Source organism: Anser anser, assembly GCF_964211835.1.
Source record: "Anser anser genome assembly, chromosome: Z".
Lineage (NCBI taxonomy): Eukaryota > Metazoa > Chordata > Aves > Anseriformes > Anatidae > Anser > Anser anser.
Genome location: NC_139723.1, coordinates 72988628 through 73011541, shown reverse-complemented (window position 1 = coordinate 73011541; position 22914 = coordinate 72988628). Strand labels below are relative to the sequence as shown.

The window sequence follows — 22914 nt, the reverse complement described above, 5'->3', positions numbered from 1 at the left end:
GTCCTTTACAAGAAATGTCCTATTTGTAAAACAACCCAGAAGTTTGAAAAAACTCGAATCCAGAGAAAGTCACAGTATAAAGAGTTATTTTAACCTCAGAGGTGTTCTGAACAGAACTAGCTGGACTTTTTCATTATCTTGAAAGAACATGCCTCTTGACCTAGCACCACCTCAAGATTTAGAAGATGCACAAGCATTTCAGTGAAATAGAAGTACGCTTGTGCTATTTTCAGTAGCTGCAAACTCCGAGAATGTACAAGGGAAGTAGCAGATCTGCTTGCCTCTGTTCTTGCCCTTCCCCAGGAATCTGCAAACACAGTCACTGCTGGACAGCAAGGTGAGAAGGAGATACTAGTACATCTATCTACATGGTGCTGTAAACAATGTCTTGGTTTGAAATATTTCTTTATGTTTGATGTGTCTGGCCATTACTGAGTTCATGCAGTTAAGTTGGCTCATAACTGTATTATAACTTTTTTAAAATCAGAAAGTGAGTATTTTTCCACCCTAAATAAAGCATTCCTTTTCCTTTGTCTTTTTTCAACTGCAAATAAAAAAAGGTATCTTACTTTCCAAGGTTTTTGTTTGTTTGTTTTTGTTTTTTCCTGACAACACGGAACTTACTGGAAAAGAGATGACAGTCTTCAGGGATTTCAGATCAGGGTCTCGACAGACTTCTAAGACCACTATAGATAATGATTACTTAGGTTGGACTGTTACATAGCACACAAGAAATCAGTTCAGGACACAGAATTATTGCGTTTGATAGACTCTACAGCAACCCTGAAACCTCAAGTGTTTTTTTTTTCTGGAAAGAACTCTAATCTTGCTTTAACAGATTTCATTTCTCAATCCATCAGTTGTGCTAGCAGCCTCATTGGTAAAAGCACACAGTTTAATTCCAAGCTGAATATATGTGGAGTAGAAATGACATTTATATTTCACTTCTTGACTACCCCCAGAGCATGCTGTGATAGTTATGTTCCTACAGGAGAGCCATCCTGCAAAAACATTGCTCATATTCTTTAATCAGACTCAGAAACATTTTCATACTCTGTAGGAAGAGGTAGTTCCATCAAAAATATGAATCTCACAGGGTCTCTAACACTAATTTTCTTCATGGTCTTGATGCAGCAAATGGCCTCCTCCGGAATTAATCATTTCTAATATCATAATAAAACGTCATTAAAAGCTGTAAAGGGGCAGCTCATGCAATAATTTACAGGACATCACTTTCAGCTGAACCCTCAGGATACCGGGGCTGAAATGCAAGGAAGCGGCAAGGATTTGGTCCTCTCCTCCACCACCAGCTTCCCCCTCCTCCCTGTGGCTGAGCAATGCCTCACCACTTGCTCTTCTTGAGGCTTTGAAACTCCACTGCAACAGATTACACAGCGACACACGCGGCTTAGGCAACCACAGCACTGTGTTATGAAGCAAAGTACAGTAAGACATGCATTTATTCATAGAGAATGGCACTGCCACACATGTGAATCTCAACTACTTTTTGAAAGGCATAATGTCTTCACACAGGTAAAAAGGGGACTACTTAGGGGTGGAAGGGCTGTTTAGAAAGTACGGACAGATGAACAAATACTGTGGTAATCTCCTGGGGTTTGGTTTGGTTCTTTCTTTTCTTTGCAGATTCAGGATTCAGGAACTGGTTGGGAAATAAGTACCATTCTCCAAAAAAGAACAAGGTAATTTGATATCTCAGGCATCACACCATTATAATACACACACTTAGGAACTGTAAGAATAAATAAAAAAAAAATAGTGCCTGTTTGTATGTATCTACACACACACATACCTCTATACACACACACTTAAAAATAATTCCTGATAGATTTAATATACGAAATGAACTTCAGACAGGAAGACACCACTTGTTTCTTCCAACATCATCTAACCACTAGTTTGCCTCCATCTCATGGAAGTGATTCTGCATCACATGGCATGACTAGCACCCTGGAACCACACACAGAGGGATCACATTTTCTCCCTGCCTGGATCTCTCAGAGGGTCCTCCATGTGATTAAGGCTGAAGTGCTGGCACAGCGGTAAAGGACAGTGTAGGCAGTAGCCAAAAACAATGCCTCGGACTGCCTAGCTCAAGAATGATGGGAAGCAATCTACAGGCAGCATGGCAGTCAGGAATCAGCTCTGGTACAGCGTTTGGTAAGGTGTTCACAGTTCCTCATGGCTTAGGGACAGCTAACCTACAAGTGCTACCACACCTTGTAAAGAAGCACTGCATTTAATTGTTGGCACATCTCCTTGCATCTGCCCAGCTTTCGATTCTGTTAAGACAGAATACACCTTGATTCCAGCGGAACATTAAGGATTTAATTTTCATGTGAATTACAGCAATAGGCAATCGCTAGTTAAGGCTCAACTGCGGTTCTCATCCTACCAGAGAGCCCGTTCAAGCAAAAAGAAAAACCATACAACAACAACAAAGGAAAAAAACACACACACACACACACCTCAGTGGCAAGAGAAAGGAAAAAAAAACCACACACACCTCAGTGGCAAAAGAGTTCAAAATTTGCTCCTTGATGAGGAGTGATTTCTCTGTAATTATTAGGTTGTAATTCAATTGGCTATGCTCTGTCATACACAAAAACGTCTAGAGAGAGGCTCCAAGGTCACAGATCTTGGCTATTTACCAGACAGAGCTACTCAGCACAAAACTTCACTGAAAAGGCGCATCACTTTTTGACAGTCTGATGCCCCCTGCAGAGCAGAGCTCAGAGAGCAGGTCAAGGCATGTAAGAGAATTAAATCTTCCAATACATGCCCAGGCTTTTTATACAGCATGGCAAGAACACCTTCCCAAGGCACTAGCGGCATTAATTTTTACACAGCACCAGTTACGGCAACTGCCCCATAGTTTGCACTAGCAGCCCTCTGAATGTAGAGTACCCCCTCCAGTCTTGTCCCTGATGAACAGCAATAAACAATATTAATTGCTATTCTCTAAATTACTTCTCCAGAATGTATATATATATTTTTTGCCAGAAGGTGATCTCAGTTTGGAAGAAATCAATGAGACTTACTGTGCTGCTGATGCCCAGTGCTCACTGGAGTCCATCTGACATTATCCCCATGCAGTGTAGCTTTTCTAAGAAGCCTGAAAGCTGAAGCTATTGGAAGAGAACCGAGATACGAAGATAGCTAGAGGTGATGGTGAAGTCATACCAAGCTGCTGCCTCAACAAGACTGTGTAAGCTTGATCCTGCAGAAGCCCTCTAGTTTTTATATATGGATTATCGTGATTTACAGCTCATTACTTCAGCTGAGTTTGGTTGAAAAACACCACATTTTAACTCGTGTTTCCTGAAGATAAGTAAAGGACGGGAAAAGTGTGTTTCTGGTGTCAGGCTGGGCACCTACCTGGTATTATGTAAATTCCTGTTTAACAGCAAGGCAGATTTTGTGACCCAAGTTTAAAGGAGTTCAGGGGGATCATACCTCATTTCTTTTTTTCTGAATCATGTAGTATGTTAATCCACCAACAACGTATTTTCCTGTCATTGTTACCTCTTACTCATCTCAGTGCTATTTCCAGAGTTGTATCTGGGTACTATCCTTGCAGTTTTACTACTTCACTCCCTCTCCTTGCACTGAGGCACTATTAAGGGTTTTGACACTTTACTTTCAGCTTCCATTTCTGCCTTTATTTTTAGTAACGACAAATACAACACTGCATTTGCAGCAGCATCATACAGGCATCTTCTTCATAAACACAACGCTTCAGAGTACGCAGCTGAGACCTGCAACGGCAATTTCTCCCCTGCTGCCTCATGTGTTAAAATCACAGCCATCATTCCCCTACAGATCTCTTCCAGAATTACTACATAAGTCCCTCTTCTGCCCAGTAGCTTTAAAATTATTCTGCAGTCCAGCCCCAACCTATTAGTTTATTTTTATCCAAGTGAAGTTCATTTCACTGCGGTGCAGGATGGGGTAATGTTTTCCTCTTTCAACTGTTATTATCCCTGTATTTCAATAATGAGCTTGTTCTCATCTAGCTTATTAATGAAAAACATTAAATGAAACAAGACCCAGCCATTTTAGTAGTGAAAAAATAGCCCTGCCCAGAACTCGATGTCACCAAGTTAGTGCTGTCTTCATCTTTCAAACCAACTGGATACAAGCTCTGCTACCAAGATGTACAGATATAAAACACAACAGTAAAAGGGTTTTAACCTATGGATGTTTTTTTTTCCCCTAAAGCCATCAATCAGTTCCACCCTCAAAACATACTTCAGACTTACTCTGAAGTCAACACAAATTCACTGTCGAGATGCACGTGGCAACAAAAACAGCCCTACTGGCAAACATCATTTTTGGCCCTCATCAGTTCCATTTACTGATTTAAACTTGGCAGCTATAAAGACATCTTCCCTCAATATCTTTCACTTTAAATATTCTAGCTTGGCACTCAAGGAATATATGAATACTGCAAAATAACTCAGTCTCTGTGCCAAATCTTCAGAATAGAGCCTCGTCCTGCTAGGAGCAAACATAAAACCTATTTCTGTATGGTTTAACACTCATTTTACTTTAATTTCTCTACAGCAAGTGTTGTTGCTTTATTTATTTATTTTTGCAAGAAAGGTCTGTGCTGCAACAGTATACAGGAAGTTCTTTCCAAATAGAGATCCTGAGGGTAAAATTTAAAGGATAGTGATATCACAACAATATGTATTTTCAGAACATACTTAAAATGACAGAAATAAATCAGTCTTTTCAGAGCCCACATATGATCACAGCATCTGCTGAAGTGGCTGGTATATCCTTTTTGTTTAGCAGTAAAGTATCATTTTGGTTATAGCAAGTTTTACTTATTTTCCTAATAACAGTATAATGCCTGTGCCCCCTCTTTCTGTTTTCCTTTGCTTTTGCTCAAGTCTAAGAAGCAAAATCAGTCAGCAAACCACTCCTGGGTTGCACTCCAGATGTTTTCTGAAACAATGCTTTGAAAAGATGGAGATGAATCTGGCAGCGTTCACCTTCTAATCTGTGTGGAAGCCCCTGGGTTTAGGAGCAGATTGGGACTCAGCATTCTCAGAAATTCAGTTTCTTTACCATGCTTCAGTGAAACAGCATGACGATACCCTAGGCTGATACAACAAATTTAACAAGAGAACACAGCAGCAGTCTACCTTCTCTCTTATAATCTCTTTCTCTTTGTGAATCTGTGAGAGATGGTAACAGGTATTTACAGTTGTCTTACACAACCACATACGCAGCATCAGTGAGATGGACGAGGAGAGTGCAAACAACCTCCCTCGGTTATTCCATCTTCTGCAGTGCCCGAGAAGTCACACAGATGCATCTCTGCTGACTGAGGGGTAACAAAAACGTTATTTTGAAATAACCTAAATTGCTTGTACTCATCCCTCCAGCCCACAGTATATTTATTCCCCTTTCAACTTACTATATTGTATTCTGTCTCTTGCACGGTTTTGGATGAACAGGTGAAACTACTTGTGCCTCCAAGCTTTCAGACAGTGCAAGAGGAGGCTTCTGAGTGCCCCCACTCCTCAGCAATAGCATATACCAAGGACTATACTGATGCGCAATTTCCTCAACTATTTCCATTTCAGAAAACAAACCCCACACTCAGAAACTTTGCATGAGGGACTGAAGACTGCGGATAAAACAAACCAGTTATGATTCACCTGGGGAGAAGGAAAGAAGTGCTGCTGGATGGCCCCGTGAAATACTCATCAAAACAGGTAGTGTGGGGGCATCACTCCCATGGACAGTAGGCACAACCATTGCTGACTGGCCAGCTCCTTCTCTCCAGATCTTGCAAACCTGCTATTTAGCTGACGTTACTGTAATGCTTTCTTTGGTTTTCAAATGCTCTTTCTGACAGCTTTTCTTCTCCCCTTTCATCCCAAAACTTAAATATTTAAACTACTTAGTTTCAAATTATCCCACACCAAGTGCTATCGCACAACAATCCTATCAAGATCAGAGATCAAACAGAGATCAAAGCAAAAGGATTGATTTTCTGCAAGAAGGTGCTCAAAAGAAAAAATAAACAGCCTTGTGTTTCAGGGCTTCAGAAAACAGACCAATACTGCTATCATGAAACAACCATACACTGCCTCAGATACGCCTCAGATACACCACAGTCATTTTAAAGCCCTTTCTTGGAAAATATTTTCTGTTTCTATGTGTATCTCAATCCCTTTGTACTCACTACATTTGGACTGGAGACAAAACCAGAAGTTATAACCTCAACCTGTCCCAAGAGTTCTCTGGGCTTAGGTATGTGAACACCTGAAAAGCTACGTGAAGGCTTTGAAAATAAGCTAGCTTGTTTTGAAATACTGCTGCCTCAGTGTTAACATGTTATTATAAGTAAACATTAAAGCATTTGAAAGCCTCATATTTTCTTACAGTAAAACAGAGCAAGTCTGTGAAAGGCCAACTGGCTTCATTCACCATTATGATGCAGACCAAATCCAAAGTATACTTAGTGATATTTCAGGAACACATTGTCTCAAACAAGGATTACATTACCTGTGACTTCCTTCTCTTCTGTACATTCCTTAACCCACTACAACAACAAACCAAAGGCCTGATCTAGCACCATTAGTCATTGCAGGGCATCTGCCAGTTGACTTTAACAATGCAGTAGGTAAGATCTCAAATCCTGCTTTTCTGTTCTAGTTTTTCCTTAATTTATATTTAGGTCATAATGAAAGACAAAGAATTTCTGGATAAGGCTAAGTTATAAAGCTTTTGAAATTCTCCAGCACTTTGAAGACAGATTATTTTTCCTTTCATGCAGCTATTTAATAATGGTGCAGTTGGAGACTGGAAGCAACACAAGCTGGTACTCATCCCTCTGACAAGTAAGTTGCATTGGGTATTTTAACAGGGTCATATTTAAGTCCATCACCTAATCAGCATTGCTTTCTTAAGCTGCTTAGAGCAATTTATTCATCAAGAGCTAACCAAAAGAGACTCTGTTCCCTACCACATAGCTAAATACACCATGCGAGGTAAAAACACAGAGTAATTGCCCTGATTTAGTGGCATTTCATACAGTTCTGAACTTACGACACATGGTACATGATAGTGGGAAACCAGGCCCAGCAGCAGCGAGTTCAAAATTTGTCCTAGCAGCTGGTAAATTCTATTATCCAACCAAACATCCAAAACCAAACCAAACAAACATACCTATGAAATGAGTTGAACTCCAGCAAAAAGCTTACTTTAATATTTGTTTCCCTCCCTCCAGACAGCCCTTCCTGGTTTACTCATATATTGTTGGAAGCTTTGAAAATGCACTAATTTGCTTCCTAGATTAACACAGTGTTCACAATTTATTATTCAAGTTTGAGAGACATGAATGCTAGACTCCCCCCATTTATTTTTAAAGGATTTCTGTGTTAGAAAAATATGCTTCCATTCTTCCACTTACTTTACATATCCTCTAACAAAGTATCTTCGGTTCACACTGCACACTTAATAAAATGATAGATGAAAGAAAGCTCAATGCAAACAGTCTGCGTTTACCTTCTGTGCTTCTGTGTTCCAAGAACAGATACTTTTGTAGACAACAGTAATTTTGAAAGGAAAGGGCATTATCTCCCACTTGACTCAGAAGTTGCTTTCAATACACTAAGTTTGTTTGTTTATCAGCACTTCTGAGTGCTATTCAAAATACGAAAGCACTTATTATTAAAAGCTTAAAATGACAACAAAACACCACCACCACCTCTCTCTCTGATAAAATTCAAGCTATTTCACTCTGACAAAGGTGTTTTGAAGATTAAGAAACCTTATCTCTTGGCACATCTGGGGAAGCAATGCCAAAGAAAGATAAAATCCAGTTCCGAACATTGCAGCGGTGGCCTATTGTTGCCTGAAGACTTGAGAAGCAAGCTGGACTGGACATATGCCACCACAAATGTTAGCCCCTCTAGGGTAAGCGGCACAATGCATGAGATTCACAAAGATGCTTTCCTCCTCCAAAGCTGGGGAATGTTCACTTATGTGAATTGTAAGCAGCCAGAGGCTGCTGAGCGTTGGTGGAACAAAGAGGACAACTTCCAGACTTCCCCCTCCAAGTCTGCACCTGTCAGAGCTTCACGGGCTCCAGGAGACCAGGAACAAGACCTCCATCACTGTCACACTGCCACGCTCAGCTGTGGAGAAACTCAAGCTGCAGCTGCTGCTCCCAGCACACCTTCTGTCGCTATTTCCAGCATCTATTTACTGTCAAAAACCTAAGCAATTGCAGAGGCAAGGAACCAAACTTCTCTCCATCCCCTCTTGTCTCAGTTAAGCTCTCCCATCACTGATCCGCAGTGTCATAAAGCCTTGTGTCCTCTCCTCATGGTCCTGCAAACCCTGCATTCTCCAATGGGCAAGGGGAATATGGAAAGACTCTGACTGAACCTTACTCACAGTCTAAGGGACATGGCAATCCCTTGAAAGCTATCTGGAAAAAAAAAAAATCCATCAAGGATTATACGACATAACAATCTGGATGCCACCTTTTGCTCCAAGAAATGCACAGGCCAGAAGAGTAATGGGCACAGGCCACAGCAGATGGCAAAGTCAGTTCCCTAAGCCAACCACAAGTTTGATCTCATTCGGCAGAGCAGTTCTTAGCCTTGTCTTACACACGGCCACATAACCTAACCCCAGCTCAGTTTAATCCTCATTAAGTCTATTCGTCTGTGTACCAATAGGGCACTCCTGCAACACTTTGGAAGTCCCTTTCCAAAGCCAGAGATCATTCCTGGTTCTGTAAAGGATGCAGCCTCAAAGCAAATTAGTAATTCTGTGGTGTAGACAGTACACTTCCCAACAGCCACGAACTTAAATCATAGGACAAACCAGTCAAGTCGTTTAGGGATTTGTCCCAGTCACCGCAACGCAGGGGGACCCAACAGGACCAAATGCAGAATGGGCCAAAAGCAAATCACGTCTCCTCATTACCACTACCACACCGTCCTGAGCTCTCAGACAACTCGGTGTCTGTTTGTATCAGTTCATACTCATGCTATTTCCATCCCGAAGAGGCTGCATCACTAACAGCCACTTCATTAAAAGTGACCTTAGAAGAATACCCAGCGTTCTCCATATTATACACTGCGATTGCCAAAGTGTTTCCTGCTTCTTACACACTAGAAACAACAGTATTCAACTGCACATGCACTGTTCATGTCCTCCACAGTGTCCCTTGGCTTGTTTCCCCTGTAAGACAGCTACATCCAAAAAGTACTGAGGCTGGCTTGATTTCTACTTATTTATTGTCAACTTATAAAATATGTTTTTCAAAACACTCACTAGGCACATGTCCTAAATAACACTTAGCTGACGGCACGAGTCCAACTCCCTCTTGCAGCAAAAGCCTGTGCTACTAGATAAGCTCTGAAGCATGGGCTGGAAGGTCAAAATACATGCACTTCTTCTTCCCAGCACAGACAGGACTCATCTGAGACAACCTCTCCTACTGGGAAGGGTAAAGGCTGTCAATTTTGCATGTAGGGTAAGCCAGAACTCCAATCGAGCTATGTTTTGCAGATTAAAGTTAATCAAAACTAAGCATCTCCATGGCACTGCAAAAGCCTCCATTTCAGCTCTAGAGATGACAAGGCAAATCGGAGAATAAGTTGTAGTACTACATAGAAAAACAAACAAACAAACAAACAAAAAAAAGACACCACCTGAAAACACTGCCTGAAGTGGAAAATTCCAGATTTGCATTCACATACTTAAATGGCCTAAATAATCCTGAATTTAAGTGCACAGTCATTTGACCAAAAAATACGCTGCTGACTCCTGCATTGTACTCGGAGGCCCGTTACACACAGGCAGTGAGCAAAGCCACCTCCAGTGCACATCTGTGGATAGGAGGTTCTGGGGATCCAATGATGCAACCCCCAAACACGCTGTTAAGTGCAGCTGGATACAGAGATGAATGCACACCACATCTGCTATTTAATGTCCAAGTCAGATCTTTGCCTCCAGGAGAACTTTCAGTCAGCACTCTCCTCCCTCTTTTTGTGGATAACAGGAATTTCTGATTACGAATAGCCTCATCCACCCCCAGCTCACCCAAGTGCACTGACTAATGATTCACTAATAGAAAAAAAATTACTTTCTCCTATAAAACTGTTTAGGGGTGAGTGAATTGTTCCACATCCCATGGAGCATAACACCAGTAGTCTTTCTGAGATTAATAGCCCTAGTCTACACTGGAAAAGACAGCAGAGATTTTTGACAGCTTTTGTAAGATCATACAGCACCTTCACAGATAATAAAAGCTAAAACTCCTCCATATCTTCTCTACTTTTTAATGGCAGACACCACAGTGAAACATCAGAAAATTCCAGTTGTTCTCTGGTTAGTACATCTTCTGAACATATCATTTGAAGGCTACTACAATGGTGAAGGGCCTAGAGGGGAAGATGTATGAGTAGCGGCTGAGGTCACTGGGCCTGTTCAGCCTGGAGAAGAGGAGGCTGAGGGGGGACCTCAACGCAGCCTACAGCTTCCTCACGAGGGGGAGTGGGGGGACAGGCACCGATCTATTCTCTTTAGTCACCAGTGATAGGACCCGAGGGAACGGTGTCAAGCTGCAACACGGGAGGTTTAGGCTAGACATCAGGAAGAGGTTCTTCACTGAGAGGATTTTTGCACACTGGAACAGGCTGCCCGCAGGGACACAGTCACTGCACCAAGCCTGTTGGAGTTTAAGAAGCGATTGGACTGTGCACTTAGTCATATGGTCTAAACTTCTGGGTAGACCTGTGTGGTGCCAGGAGCTGGACTCGATGATCCTTATGGGTCCCTTCCACCTCGGGATATTCTATGATTCGGCTTTGGTATGACCATGCACACACGTTTGCAATTCACTTTTGAGGAATATACAGTTTTACCAGACATATTTAGTAAATGCAAACTGAAACATTTTGAGGCAGTAAACCAACAGCCTGATTGCATAACGCTCTACACTACTCACATATTAAATACTCTCACTTCAGTCCCAGTTTAGCAATCTGTCATGGTTTTGGCTTGGATAGGGTTAATTTGCTTCACAGAGGCTTGCATGATGTTATGTTTTGGATTTAGGATGAAAACACTGGTGATAACACACCAATGTGTTAGTTATTGCCAAACAGTGCTTGCATAGAGCCTAGGGCGTTTCAGCTCCTCTTGTTGCCCGGCCAGCGAGGGGCTGGGGGTGCACCAGGAACTGGGAGGGAACAGGGCCAGGACAGCTGGCCCAGGCTCACCAAAGGGATGTCCCACACCGTGGGTGCTGTGCTTAGTAATAAAAGCTGGGGTAATGAAGGAGGAAAGGGGGACATTCGGAGTGATGGCGTTTGTCTGCCCAAGAAACCATTACAGGCGATGAGCCCTGCTGTCCTGGGAGGGGCTGAACACCTCCTGCCGATGGGAAGCAGTGAGTGGATTCCTTGGTTTCCTCTGCTTTACCTGGTAAGATGTCCTTGTTTTGACCTGTGAGTTCTTTTACCTCTTCAATTCCCTCCCTCATCACACCCAGGTAGAGTGAGTGAGCGGCCCTGTGGTACTGAGCTGCCTGTCAGGTTAAGCCACAACATAACCTTTTGTAGTTAAAAAAGCAAATTGCATGGCTGCCAAACTGTAAGTACTTGCCAAATGTTTAATAAGATTTAAAGGGGGAAAAAAATGATGAAAAAACAAAACAAACAAAAAAAACCTAATACATTGTGGATGATAGCACCACAACAAAGAGAAGCAGAAAGTACACTACTCAACTCACTGTGCTTCATTTTGTTAAAAAAGCAGCTGTAGAAGTTATTTAAAGGTCAGGTTAGCTCAATGCCCTTTATCCTGGCTCTTTCGAATCACTAGCAAAATTTATAATCCAGTAAACTTCCTGAATAGGTTTTCACCTTTGTAGCAGTAGTTCGTCATACATCCCCAATCACCTGAGACATCCCAAGTGTTACAGACAGAGGGGAGCCAAGTCTGGAACCATTGCTAAGAGCATCTGGTTTTTCCTTCCCTCTTTTTCTCTTATTCCAGGTATTCTGGAATACTTTGTTTCATAGTTGAAACACTAAGATGAAGCATTTAAGCACTGGGTATGCAAGCTAAACAGATGAAAGAATAGATGAAGAAAAGATCAAACATTAAATAATAGGAACAGGGACATTTTAAAAGGTGGCAAAGCATCTGAAAAACATTCCAGTGATTTGTTTTAGATCATGGTGGAAACCATGACACAGTTTTATTCTAGACAGGAAAAAACAGAATCTGTACTTCCAAAAGAAGAAAACAGAATATATTACATTTCACCCCAAGAGAAACACCTTTTAAGTTGATATGACATTTTGGTACGTTAGGAACACTACAAAAAGATCCTTTCAGAACGCTTGGGCTTGAGCTGATGAAAGGCCAAGTACCCTCATCTCCCACTGGAACTGGCAGCACTCAGCACCTTTCAGCATGGTATCTACCAGGCACTCATCTCCTAGGGAAAAAAGATCCTCAGCTTTGCTTCATGCCTTTTGGATGGATGACAATTTAGGGAGGGGCTACTATTGTTATAAACTGCAATTCTGTATTTTTACTGTCAGAAGTAAAAAAACAAAAAAAAAAAACAACACATAACACTATTTCAGACCTCCAGATTACCCAACCATTTTTAGCACAAACTATCTCTTTGCTACGTACCTATACTGAATAAAGAAACCAAACCCTTACTACAATGGTGTGAAATATGACCTCTGTTGGTCTAGCTGTGCAAACATAAGCAGCACCAGTACAGTGTTCCATCACAAGCATATATACATGAAAATAAGCACACAAACTATTCATCACTGAAATCCCCCTAGAGGAAACCACTAGTGATTCCAATTTCTGGCAGGCTACTTGAAAAGGGAAAATAATGCATTTGTTTATATTGATTTATCCCTACCCCAGCATTTCAGTACTTGCATACAGTTATCAGTTGATAATATACAGCTGTTCAAAATAATGGAAGAAGATTAAACCAACATATGCTACCGTAGGTCAAATGAAAATACATTCAAAGTTGCAAAAGTTTAAATTAAAAAACAAACTTTCAGATTTTGAATCTTCTTTCTTCCAAACTATATTATTTGCAGTGTCCCATAGACTGTAAAGACTGCACAAGCAGATATGCTCACAAACTAAGCACCTATAATTTATACCTACTTTGAAGGAACAAGATCACAAAATCACAGAATAACCCAAGTTGGAAGGGACCCTGAAGGAACACCAAGTCCCACTCCTGGCTCCACACAGGACCACCAAAAAATCAGACCATGTGTCTGAGAGCATTGTCTAAATGCTTCTTGAACTCTGACAGCCTTGATGCTGTAACCACAGCCCTGGGGAGCCTGTCCCAGTGCCCGAGCACCCTCTGGGTGCAGAACCTTTCCCTAACCCCCAGCCTGACCCTCCCCTGTCCCAGCTCCATGCCGTTCCCTCGGGTCCTGTCGCTGTCCCCAGAGAGCAGAGCTCAGCGCCTGCCCCTCCGCTCCCCTCGTGAGGGAGCTGCAGGCCGCCATGAGGCCTCCCCTCAGCCTGCTCTGCTCTGGGCTGAACAAACCAAGGGACCCCAGCCACTCCTCACACATCTTGCCCTCTAGACCCTTCACCACCTCTGTAGCCCTCCTTTGGACACTCTAACAGAGTTATGTCATTCTTATACTGTGGCACCTAAACCTGCACACAGTACTAGAGGTGAGGCCGCACCACCACAGAGCAGAGCAGGACAATCCCTTCCCTTGACCGGCTAGCAGTGCTGTGCTTGATGCGCCCCAGGGTATGGTTGGCCCTCCTGGCTGCCAGGGCACACTGCTGGCTCACATTCAACTTGCTATAAACCAAAAACAGATCCCTTTCTGTGGGGTTTCTCTCCAGCCTCTCATCCCTCACTCTGTACGTATAGCCAGGTTTGCCACATCCCAGGTGCAGAATCCGGCACTTGCTCTTGTTAAACTTCACATTGTTGATGATTGCCTAGCCCTCTCATTTGTCAAGATCTCTCTGCAAGGCCTCTGCACCCTCGACGGAGTCAACAGCTCCTCCCAATTTTGTATCATCTGCAAACTTACTCAGTTTACCTTCAATTCCTGCATCCAAGTCAATGAAAACATTGAAGAGAACTGGACCCAAAATGGAGCCCTGTGGAACCCCGCTGGTGACTGTCCGCCGGCCTGATGTAACCCCATTTACTAGAACCCTGTGAGCCCAACCCATCGGCCAGTTGTTCACCCATTGCATTATGTATTTGTCCAGCTGTTTGCTGGACATTTGGTCCAGAAGGATTATGTACAGTACTGAAAGCTTTGTTGAATAGCTATGTACGGGTACAGACCTTATTCTCCCTGTTCTGATCTTTGAAGAGACTGCTGTTTAACAGTTCTGCTATTTGCTAAAATTTTAGTTAGATATTGATTATAGATATATTAGAAATAGATATTGATCTTTACTAAATCCAAAAAGTATTTATTAATGTAGTTAATCTCTATCTGCAGAGCAGTTCCAGAGATTGCAGTTTTCCTTTTAAATACAATAACCCCACTGTAAGGGCTAAACCCTCTACTTAAAGTTGTGTTTTCATTACTTGGTCTGCTTCGCACCTACATTTTTAATTATTTGCATGTTTGAGCATGTCTGAGCATATGCAAGGCAGTATCATTTCATATGAAAGATACAGAACAAGTTGTAATGCAGTAAGAACTGCAGAAACTTACCAAATATAAAACATTTGCAGAGTTAAAAATTGTTAGAAGTGCAGTTCCGATACACAGACAGAAGAGGAAGGAAGTTTTCAGCCAAGAGATGAAATGAAACAGAAATTCAGTGAGGTGGAAAGAAAGGAATAATTCCAGATGGCAATGCAGGCTTTTCCTCTGATGCACCTGCCAACATAGTGGGATGCTAGGAGGGTCAGAGAAGAAGCCAGCTCTGCGGGAACTAAGGCAGAGGAGACTGCTTTATTAAATAAGAAATTCCTGCTGGGAAACCGAAAAAAAGCGGTTTCAAATTATTTCTTGTATTAGATGGGCAAGTAACTTAAGGGCCTGAACTGCCCATTTTCTATGGCAGTAAGAGGAACCATACAGCCTCATTCTCTGCATACTAGAAACACATCATGGTAGGGGGAATTAATGGTGAATTCTACAAGAAACTGTGTCACAGAAATATTTCTGAAAAGACTGGTAATAACCTATTAGCAGGTGCAAGGCCAGTGAGAGGTTTTCATCATACAGTAAATGATGAAAAAAAGCTCATTACCAGGAAAATAGCTACCAAAGGAAAAGAAAAAAGTCAGGAATGTCAGTTACGATGATCTTCATTTTCAGACCAGAAAATAAAGTGTGAAGTACTTATTTCAGATAGAAGAACACTGAAATAGAACAGAGGGTGCACTGGAAAGAGTTCTTCTAGGCTTTCATGTCTAGGCCAAAAGCTAAGTGAGCAACTTGCATTATAAGCTTATTTATAAGGTTACCTGCATTATTAGTTCCCAATTCTAAGCAGAAGTAATTTTGTACAGACCCTGGAAAGCAAAGAAAAGGTACTCTGTTGACCACTAGTGGACAGATAAGGATGAAACAGGTCCCAGACACTTCCCAAATACATCACTCTTGACTCTAAGGTAATCCAATTTATTGACTCTTCAGGCTCAAAATTAAAGAGCTTCCTAGTAAGACTTAAAAAGTGAAAATGTCGCGTATGTATGTAACCGACATGGAAGTATTTTTAGCCCTTTTAAAGATGAAAGAAGTTCCCCATGGGGCTGAAAATGAGAATTGTCCGCCCAAGAAGTAATCACTCAAACATCTGCAAGATATTACAATGAAAGAAAGGAATTTAAAGTATCATTAGGAAAAGATCTGCTATATTACTTAAGCAGTGCTGTCATTCACAAATGGCTAAGATATTGCAGTTACAACATACATGCTTTTCCCAGGTCTCCTGGCACTATCTCCCATACCTTAATACACTTACTAAAAATCTTCGACACTGACAGACATCGTCCCTTCTTATAACGTGATTCTTTGTGAGGTCTCACTTTTTCTTTTCAAAGCATGATGATGGTGGGAGAGTAGGGAATACAAATTTCAAGTCTCTGAGCCTCTTTCTAAATTTGGGTAGCATAAAAAAAATTCCACCTGCCAAAAGCTCCTTCTCATTTAAAATGAGCCAACTTTAGCTCTGCTGTGTCTAGTAATTGCTTTCTGGCCGATGAACAAAGAACTTTATAGGTCAAAACAGAAAAAAAATTCCATCTGAGAAACAAAAGATGCTCTTCAGATCCTGTGCATTCCTCCTAAGGAACTAACACTGAGCAAATGCTGCTGCCAAGCTGGTATCACTGTGAAAATAATTTTCACTGAGAATTGCATTGCTCACAGTGAATTCTGAGGCAACAAGAGCATACACTGAAGCCAAAGGTTTCATCTACTCAAAGAAAGCACAAAACGCATAAGAAACAAATGCTTGAAGAGTCCCAGCTCTCAAAATGAGACACTCAAGAGGTATTTAGGGTCTTAAATTCATTCAGAAGATTTTATCTGCACTACGTGAACAATAGACATCCCTAGCACACATCAGCATTGCTCATAAAGCTGATCTTAGGCAAGCACCAATTTTGGTGGAAGGAATAGCTATTTGGGAAGGAAAACACTTTCTTCCATTGTAAATTATTCTTAAAGACTTTCTCAGAAGCTTGGAGTATCAGCACTAGAGGAAAAGGTATTAGACATGATTTGTATAAAAACCTCAGACTCGTAAAACTACGTGCGTATTTCCAGACTGTCAATAAGATAAAGTTAATTGATCATTAAGTGGGTCAATTCACAAGGAAATGCTGCCTACTGACGTCTATTTTACTGCATTGCACATAGCTCATGTCCTCAACCTGGATTAAGAAGTGAGCATTACTACAGCAGAACAGACTCTATACTTTGCCTTCTATCCTCAATTTGGGGGCCTAAAGATTACAGTTCTATAAACCTACATTATCTACAGAAAGCTATTTCTTACCCTGGTCAAATAGACACAAGCATTCAACAATGCTACACCTTACTGACAACCATAAAACACCCCCGCAGCCAACCAAGCAGCAACCCACAATCCTCCACCTTTTCCTTAACCACACTGTTACGTCTTCAGCCAGGCAGATCTTTTAACATACGAGGGAGTTTACAAGCACTAGGAGACACACACCTAAGGCTGAATATATCCCTTCATTGTTCTAATTGTCATAGCAATAGAAGATTAAATATGCATGGTATTATTTCCTGGTAGCTAAGAGATTTTGTTGTTTCTACATAGTGCATACCATTAATTGTTACTGGTATCCTTCATTTGAGAAAAATCTGCCATTTGCAGTACAAGAGAGCACAGATACAGCCAGCAGAACCAAAGGAAACACCATGGTGTATGGAACTATCCTCATATTTGGAATAAATCCAAATGGAAAAGTTTGACAGATAAAGCTGACACAAAGCTGGTGTTAGGGATCTCTGCATACTCTGTTGGATTCCTGATCTCACAAAAAATTCTTGGCCTGAGTTGCAGAGAGTGAAACGAGTGAATGGGTTTACTGGGATACTGACAAAATCCAACACTATAGAAGCTTAAGTGTTGATAAACAGTATATATTTGTGCCTGCATAAGCTTAACTGACCATTAAAAAAAAAAAAGCCACACACACAAAAAAAACAGATTATGTGTGATCTATCATGTTTTTAAACATAATATGAGCACTACCTTCAACAGAATTGTTCAAATACTATCATGAGAAAATGCTACATTTTTGGTGTTTCTCTTCTGCAACAGCTGAAGTATTGCATGCTTGCTAGTGCAAACACAGTGCGTCACCTCAGTTCCAGGTACTCCTTCTAAAGAATAAGAAACGTACCAATGACTTTTAATAAAACAACATTTTTCCCTAATATACTGGGACATCACCCGTATTGGATCAATTTGGAATCCATACATCCATTTGGAAAATTCATTCTAATATTTTCAAGCTAATACTTGGTTTTCTTGACGTTAGCGTTGGACTGTTACTCAGGCTCCTGAACTGAATTCTATCTGGCTGGATTAAGTCCAAAGTCAGTATTCCTTCTGCTGCAAGTAAAACTTATATCCTACTCAAAAAAACAAGAACAACAACAAAAAAAATTACTGTTTCCTTCTTTGGGTATGGAAAAGAAAAATAAATGCACAGAAAATGCTATTTACAAGATACAGCAAAAATTCTATGACTGCATTAAGACAGTAATTGGAAATTTGGAAAAATTAGATTCCAAAAATAGTTAAAAATTCATGTTAAAACTATAAACCTGGCATAATAGGTTTCTGCTTCTGCACACTCCTTACATTACCTACTTGGGTAGCAGTACTTATGTTAATAGCTATAACAAACATATAGCATTAATGTTCAGCTGAGGTCATATGGGAAGAAACCTGCAAACAAACATTATTAATGTCTAAAATATTATTTGTTCTTGACGGATTAAATCAATGCCAGGTTTGTCTTTGCACTAACATTGTGTATTTCCATGCTGCGTATGTTGAACGTGATAATAAATCTACTTTCAGAAGATACTACTACTTCAACTGCACTGATACCCACGGAGCCTGTGTGGCATGCTCTGATAGGGACAAATTTTCGAGCTGTACTTCCCCACTCCCCAGACAGCTCTTTTTTCCAAAGATGGCATTTTAAAAGCAAAATAGACAAACAAATGAGGTTTATGTCAATTTCTGTCAACAGAAGGGCAAACTTCAAAGGTCTCCACCATATGCCACAGAAGTAAAAGAAGTTTTGAGGCTTATTTCGCAAAAGACAAGATTGCACACATCACCGTTACAAGAAGAAAACCCTTCTGTCAATATGAGGGGTCACTCTCTGCACTTAAAGGCTGCAGAACCTGCCCACTGCTTAATGGTGTACTGGCATTAACTGGCACTTACAGTCTGCACGAGGTTATTTTTTAAGAAACAATTCAGACATGTTAATAAAACGTCTGAAAGCCTGTATTATTTACTGCCTAAGCTGCACCAAAGCTCTGAGATAGGTCTACTGTGAAAACCTGCCCTGTATTTTACAAAAAGGCTATGAAAAAGTAACTGCGAGCGCTTGGTGAGAGATGCCCAGGTAAAGCCTCAGCCAAGGAAACCAGTTAATGTTGATGTACTTCTTAAGCAATTTCACACAAGTAAGTTTGATCGCGATCTCAAAACCAAGAAAAAGACTAAAACAATATATTTAACTTGTAAAGACCCAATGAATGCAAACCAACTCACCCCTCATCACAGACAGTATTCTGTAAGAATAACCTACAGCCCATGGGTTGTGGAAGAGTTATTAACACCAAAGGGTTTTTATAGCTCCAGCAGGGCTTGACATACATCAAGTTACGGTTACAGATGCTGGTTTCCTGTGCTGAGGAGGGGCAGGTTTTTACGCCATGCATTCAACCAACAGCAATAAATAAATAAATAAAATATCGTAGCAAGTAAAAATGCTAGCCATAGCTTGCATAAACTGTAAGAGGCTACGAGATGCATGAAGTGTTTTACAACAGCATACCTGCATTTGAACAGAGCAATTACTGAGGACACGCTCTAGTAAAAATGCTGCTACAATTCTAGGGACTTAAAATATTAAGACCCTCTTTGACCATTGTTACAAAACGCAAGCAGCTGCTACACAAAACTTGCAAGAAGTGGACATTTCTCTTAGGGGGGATTATAAGACACCTCAGCACCCCTGAAGCCCTGCTCCTGAGGGGATCGTGGAGGGGACGGGGTGGTGGAGAAGAGGTTTGGCAGGTGAGGTGCCCCTCACAAGGGCCGCCCCAGCCCTGTAGCGCTCTGGACTGCGACGCCTGCTCTGCCTGAGTGCAGCCTCGGCTTTCATCCTCCTGAGGAAAAGGATGCGAAAGTCCAGGAGGGAAAGAGAGAAAGAGAGACACAGAGTTCACAGCCGGCACGCCGCGGTGCCGCTGGAACTGCGGCCGGGATGGAGCGCGGGCAGCAATACCACACGCTTTTTTTTTTTATTTTTATTTTTTTCTCCTGATGTTTTCGGCTCTGGCCCGGCTCCGAGACCCCGGCTCCGAGACCCCGGCCCCGACCCCGCGATATCCCGGGCGAGGGGCCAGCCGCCGCCAGAGCACCGCGTCCCTCGGGGGGGCGTCGGGGTCGCCCCCCCGCGGCAGACCCCCACCGCCATTTCCCCAGCGCCCCGGGGGCGGCGAGGGGCAGGGGGACCCGCGGGGCGGCCCTTACCTGGGATGGCCAGGTTGGTGAGCGGCGTGCCGTGGATGCTGTCGGGCAGGGCTGCCATCCAGTCGGCGAAACGCAGCTCGTTCTTGCCTTGCGACGAAGCCATGCCGCTGCCGTGCCCCTGCCGCTCTCCCACCGCCAGCCGCTCGCTCGCTCGCTCGCTTCAGCCCAGCCCGGCCCGGCCCGGCCCGGCTCCGCCCGCCCGGCACCGCCCCGCTCCTCGCCGCCTCTCCCCCGCGGGGCCGCCGCCTTCTCACACCCCGCCGGGCTCCGCTCGGCTCCCGGTGCCACCGCCCCCCAGGTGGCTGCCGGGGTCCGCCATTTCCCCTCAGGGCCCCCCCGGCGATGGCGCTCGGCCTGTTCCTGGAAGGGCGCTCGGGGGGGGTCGGCTGCCTCCTCTTCCTCAGGGCGACCCGTGGGGTCTGTAACAGCCCCCTGAGCTCGGCAGGAGGTGGGTTAAATAAATGCCTTCTGTGCTGGGACAGGTGGCCCGCGGAGGGGTCTCTCAGCCCATGACTGCCTCAGGTTGCCCTGCTCGTCATATAAACTCTGTGCAGTGTGTTGCATTAAGAAACATCGCTCCTTACCTGAACGCGCTTCCAAGATCTGATTTTTTAGGGTCTGTGATTTTATAGCAGCCTTTGAAGATGGTGTAAAGTAGTATCATACACTCTCATTCCCAACCAAACTTTATTTCAAGAGGCAGCTTCTTAAATGTTGGCATTAGCAAAGCAATTTTATTTCTGCCTTTGGATCAATGAATTAGTGAAGCTGATAAAGCTCAGTGACCATCTTGAGCTGTTAAAACAATCCTGATATTTTGACCTCAACGTGACTGCTTACATTTTATTAAAGTAGCTAGTAGGTGATATGTGTGTGGAGTTGTGGAGATGTTCACCTGGTGGATCTGCCATAAACAATGCCTGAAGAGATCCACAAGCAATGCTTGCTTTGCCCTGAAGTCCTAGGAGAGCCAGCTCTGGTCCTGTAGTTTGTGTTTTTCCTCAACATTTTCAATAGCAGCTGGCTTTGGACGTAAGCATGGAAGGAGCAATTATTAATAACCATTATTTCTGTTTCAGTGCAAGCTTGAAAAACAAAACAAAACAAAACAAACAAAAAAACCTCTTGCTTCAGGCACAATACAAAAGAAGGATTTTTTGTAAAATGACTGAATATTTCTGAGGTATTCAAAAAAAGGAAAATTGCTGACTCACTTATTGCAATAGAAACAGCTCTTAAGGTGGGATCTGTGTGCAGAAATGTGAACAGATGGTTGACCTTGTGAGAGACATTGGATCTCAATTGGTAGTACATGAAAAAAGGGACAGAGTATACAGTCATGGTGACAGGTTTAATTTTTGCAGTGTTAGCTCCCTGCTTATTAGTATGCTAATCTGCCCCTTCCAAAATCACCAGTATTAGTAAACATGGGAAAAAAAAAAAAAGTCCAGATTTTGAATATGAAGACATAAGACCCACTAATGACATAGAAAAGGAAGATGCTGCTTTACTTCATCTTCAAAAGATGGTAAGAAATAATAGTCAAAAATTATAAATTTCCAAAGAGCATTCAAATGAGGGGTAATGAATATTTTTATTAACATGATTGGACCCAATCAGTTTAAGTGGCAATGTTATTAATGGATTGCACTGGTTACCTGGAAAACTGCTGCTGAATTTTTATCCACTCCACTATGTGTTCTATCTTTTCGGACACAAAACTGATGTATATTGCTTTTTGAAAGGTTAAACATGTTATTAATAACTACTGTTGATCTCTTTCAGTCTCTAAAGCTTTGGGTCTACCTCAGAGCAAAATAAAACAAATACATGAAAGTCCCATCATTTTTTGATGTATTATTTTTTATAATAATGCTAGAACTATCTGATATCATTCCAGGTCTCTCAGGAATGCTTTCTACTTTACTGGAGAACTGTAAGTGTCCCTTTTTGCAATGGCTAGAAATTTGTGGGCCTTTGCTTCCACAGGTAATTGGAGCTTTTGTATCTGCTTTTTTGTCTTTCAGTATGCAAAGCAGGGTTTCTTAAAGGTCTGGATTTTCAAACCATTTTCTAAAAACCAGTCCCCCCTAGTATGTCTCACACTAACCATGTTGAAGAGGTTTGCCTCTGTTTCTAATGTACTGTAACTGCTAAGATAGCAGACTTGAAATCTGTCAATGATTCCCTATGAACTTCTGAGAAAGCACACATAAGTAATTTAGAGGGAAGTGGTGCAGGAGAGGAAGCTCCAATGGGACAGAAGGTAGGAAATATTTTCTCTAGCAACTTGAAGAAACACTTATGTGGAATTTTTGACTTAAAAAGGTAGCATTCTGTTGAGCGTTTCAGTGATCTGTAAGTTCAGCATAACGAATCATCCGTGTTTGGGAAGAGCTTAATAAAAAACAGAGCAAATGCCTCTCTTGGTTGAAGAGCAGCTTACTTTGGTTTGGCCTAAACCTATTTTACGGATTTTAACTGATTTAGAATCACAGAATCATTAAGGTTGGAAAAGACCTCCAAGATCATCTGGTCCAACTGTCCCTCTACCACCAATATCACCCACTAAACCATGTCCCTAAGCACCACGTC

General features: G+C 42.1%; 1 protein-coding gene across 3 annotated transcripts in view; it reads right to left on the bottom strand.

The window, feature by feature from the left end:
- Positions 1–21482, bottom strand: part of PLCXD3 (phosphatidylinositol specific phospholipase C X domain containing 3) — a 91825-nt gene extending 70343 nt beyond the window's left edge. The window contains exon 1 of one of the 3 annotated variants that reach the window (XM_083818424.1): positions 20320–21482. In XM_083818424.1, coding sequence (XP_083674550.1) covers positions 20320–20422 — 103 coding nt within the window. In that variant the 5' untranslated portion in view covers positions 20423–21482. The remainder of the gene's footprint in view (positions 1–20319) is intronic. The other 2 variants (XM_083818425.1, XM_083818426.1) reach the window with 2 other exon arrangements.
- Between the last annotated feature and the right edge of the window lie 1432 nt (positions 21483–22914).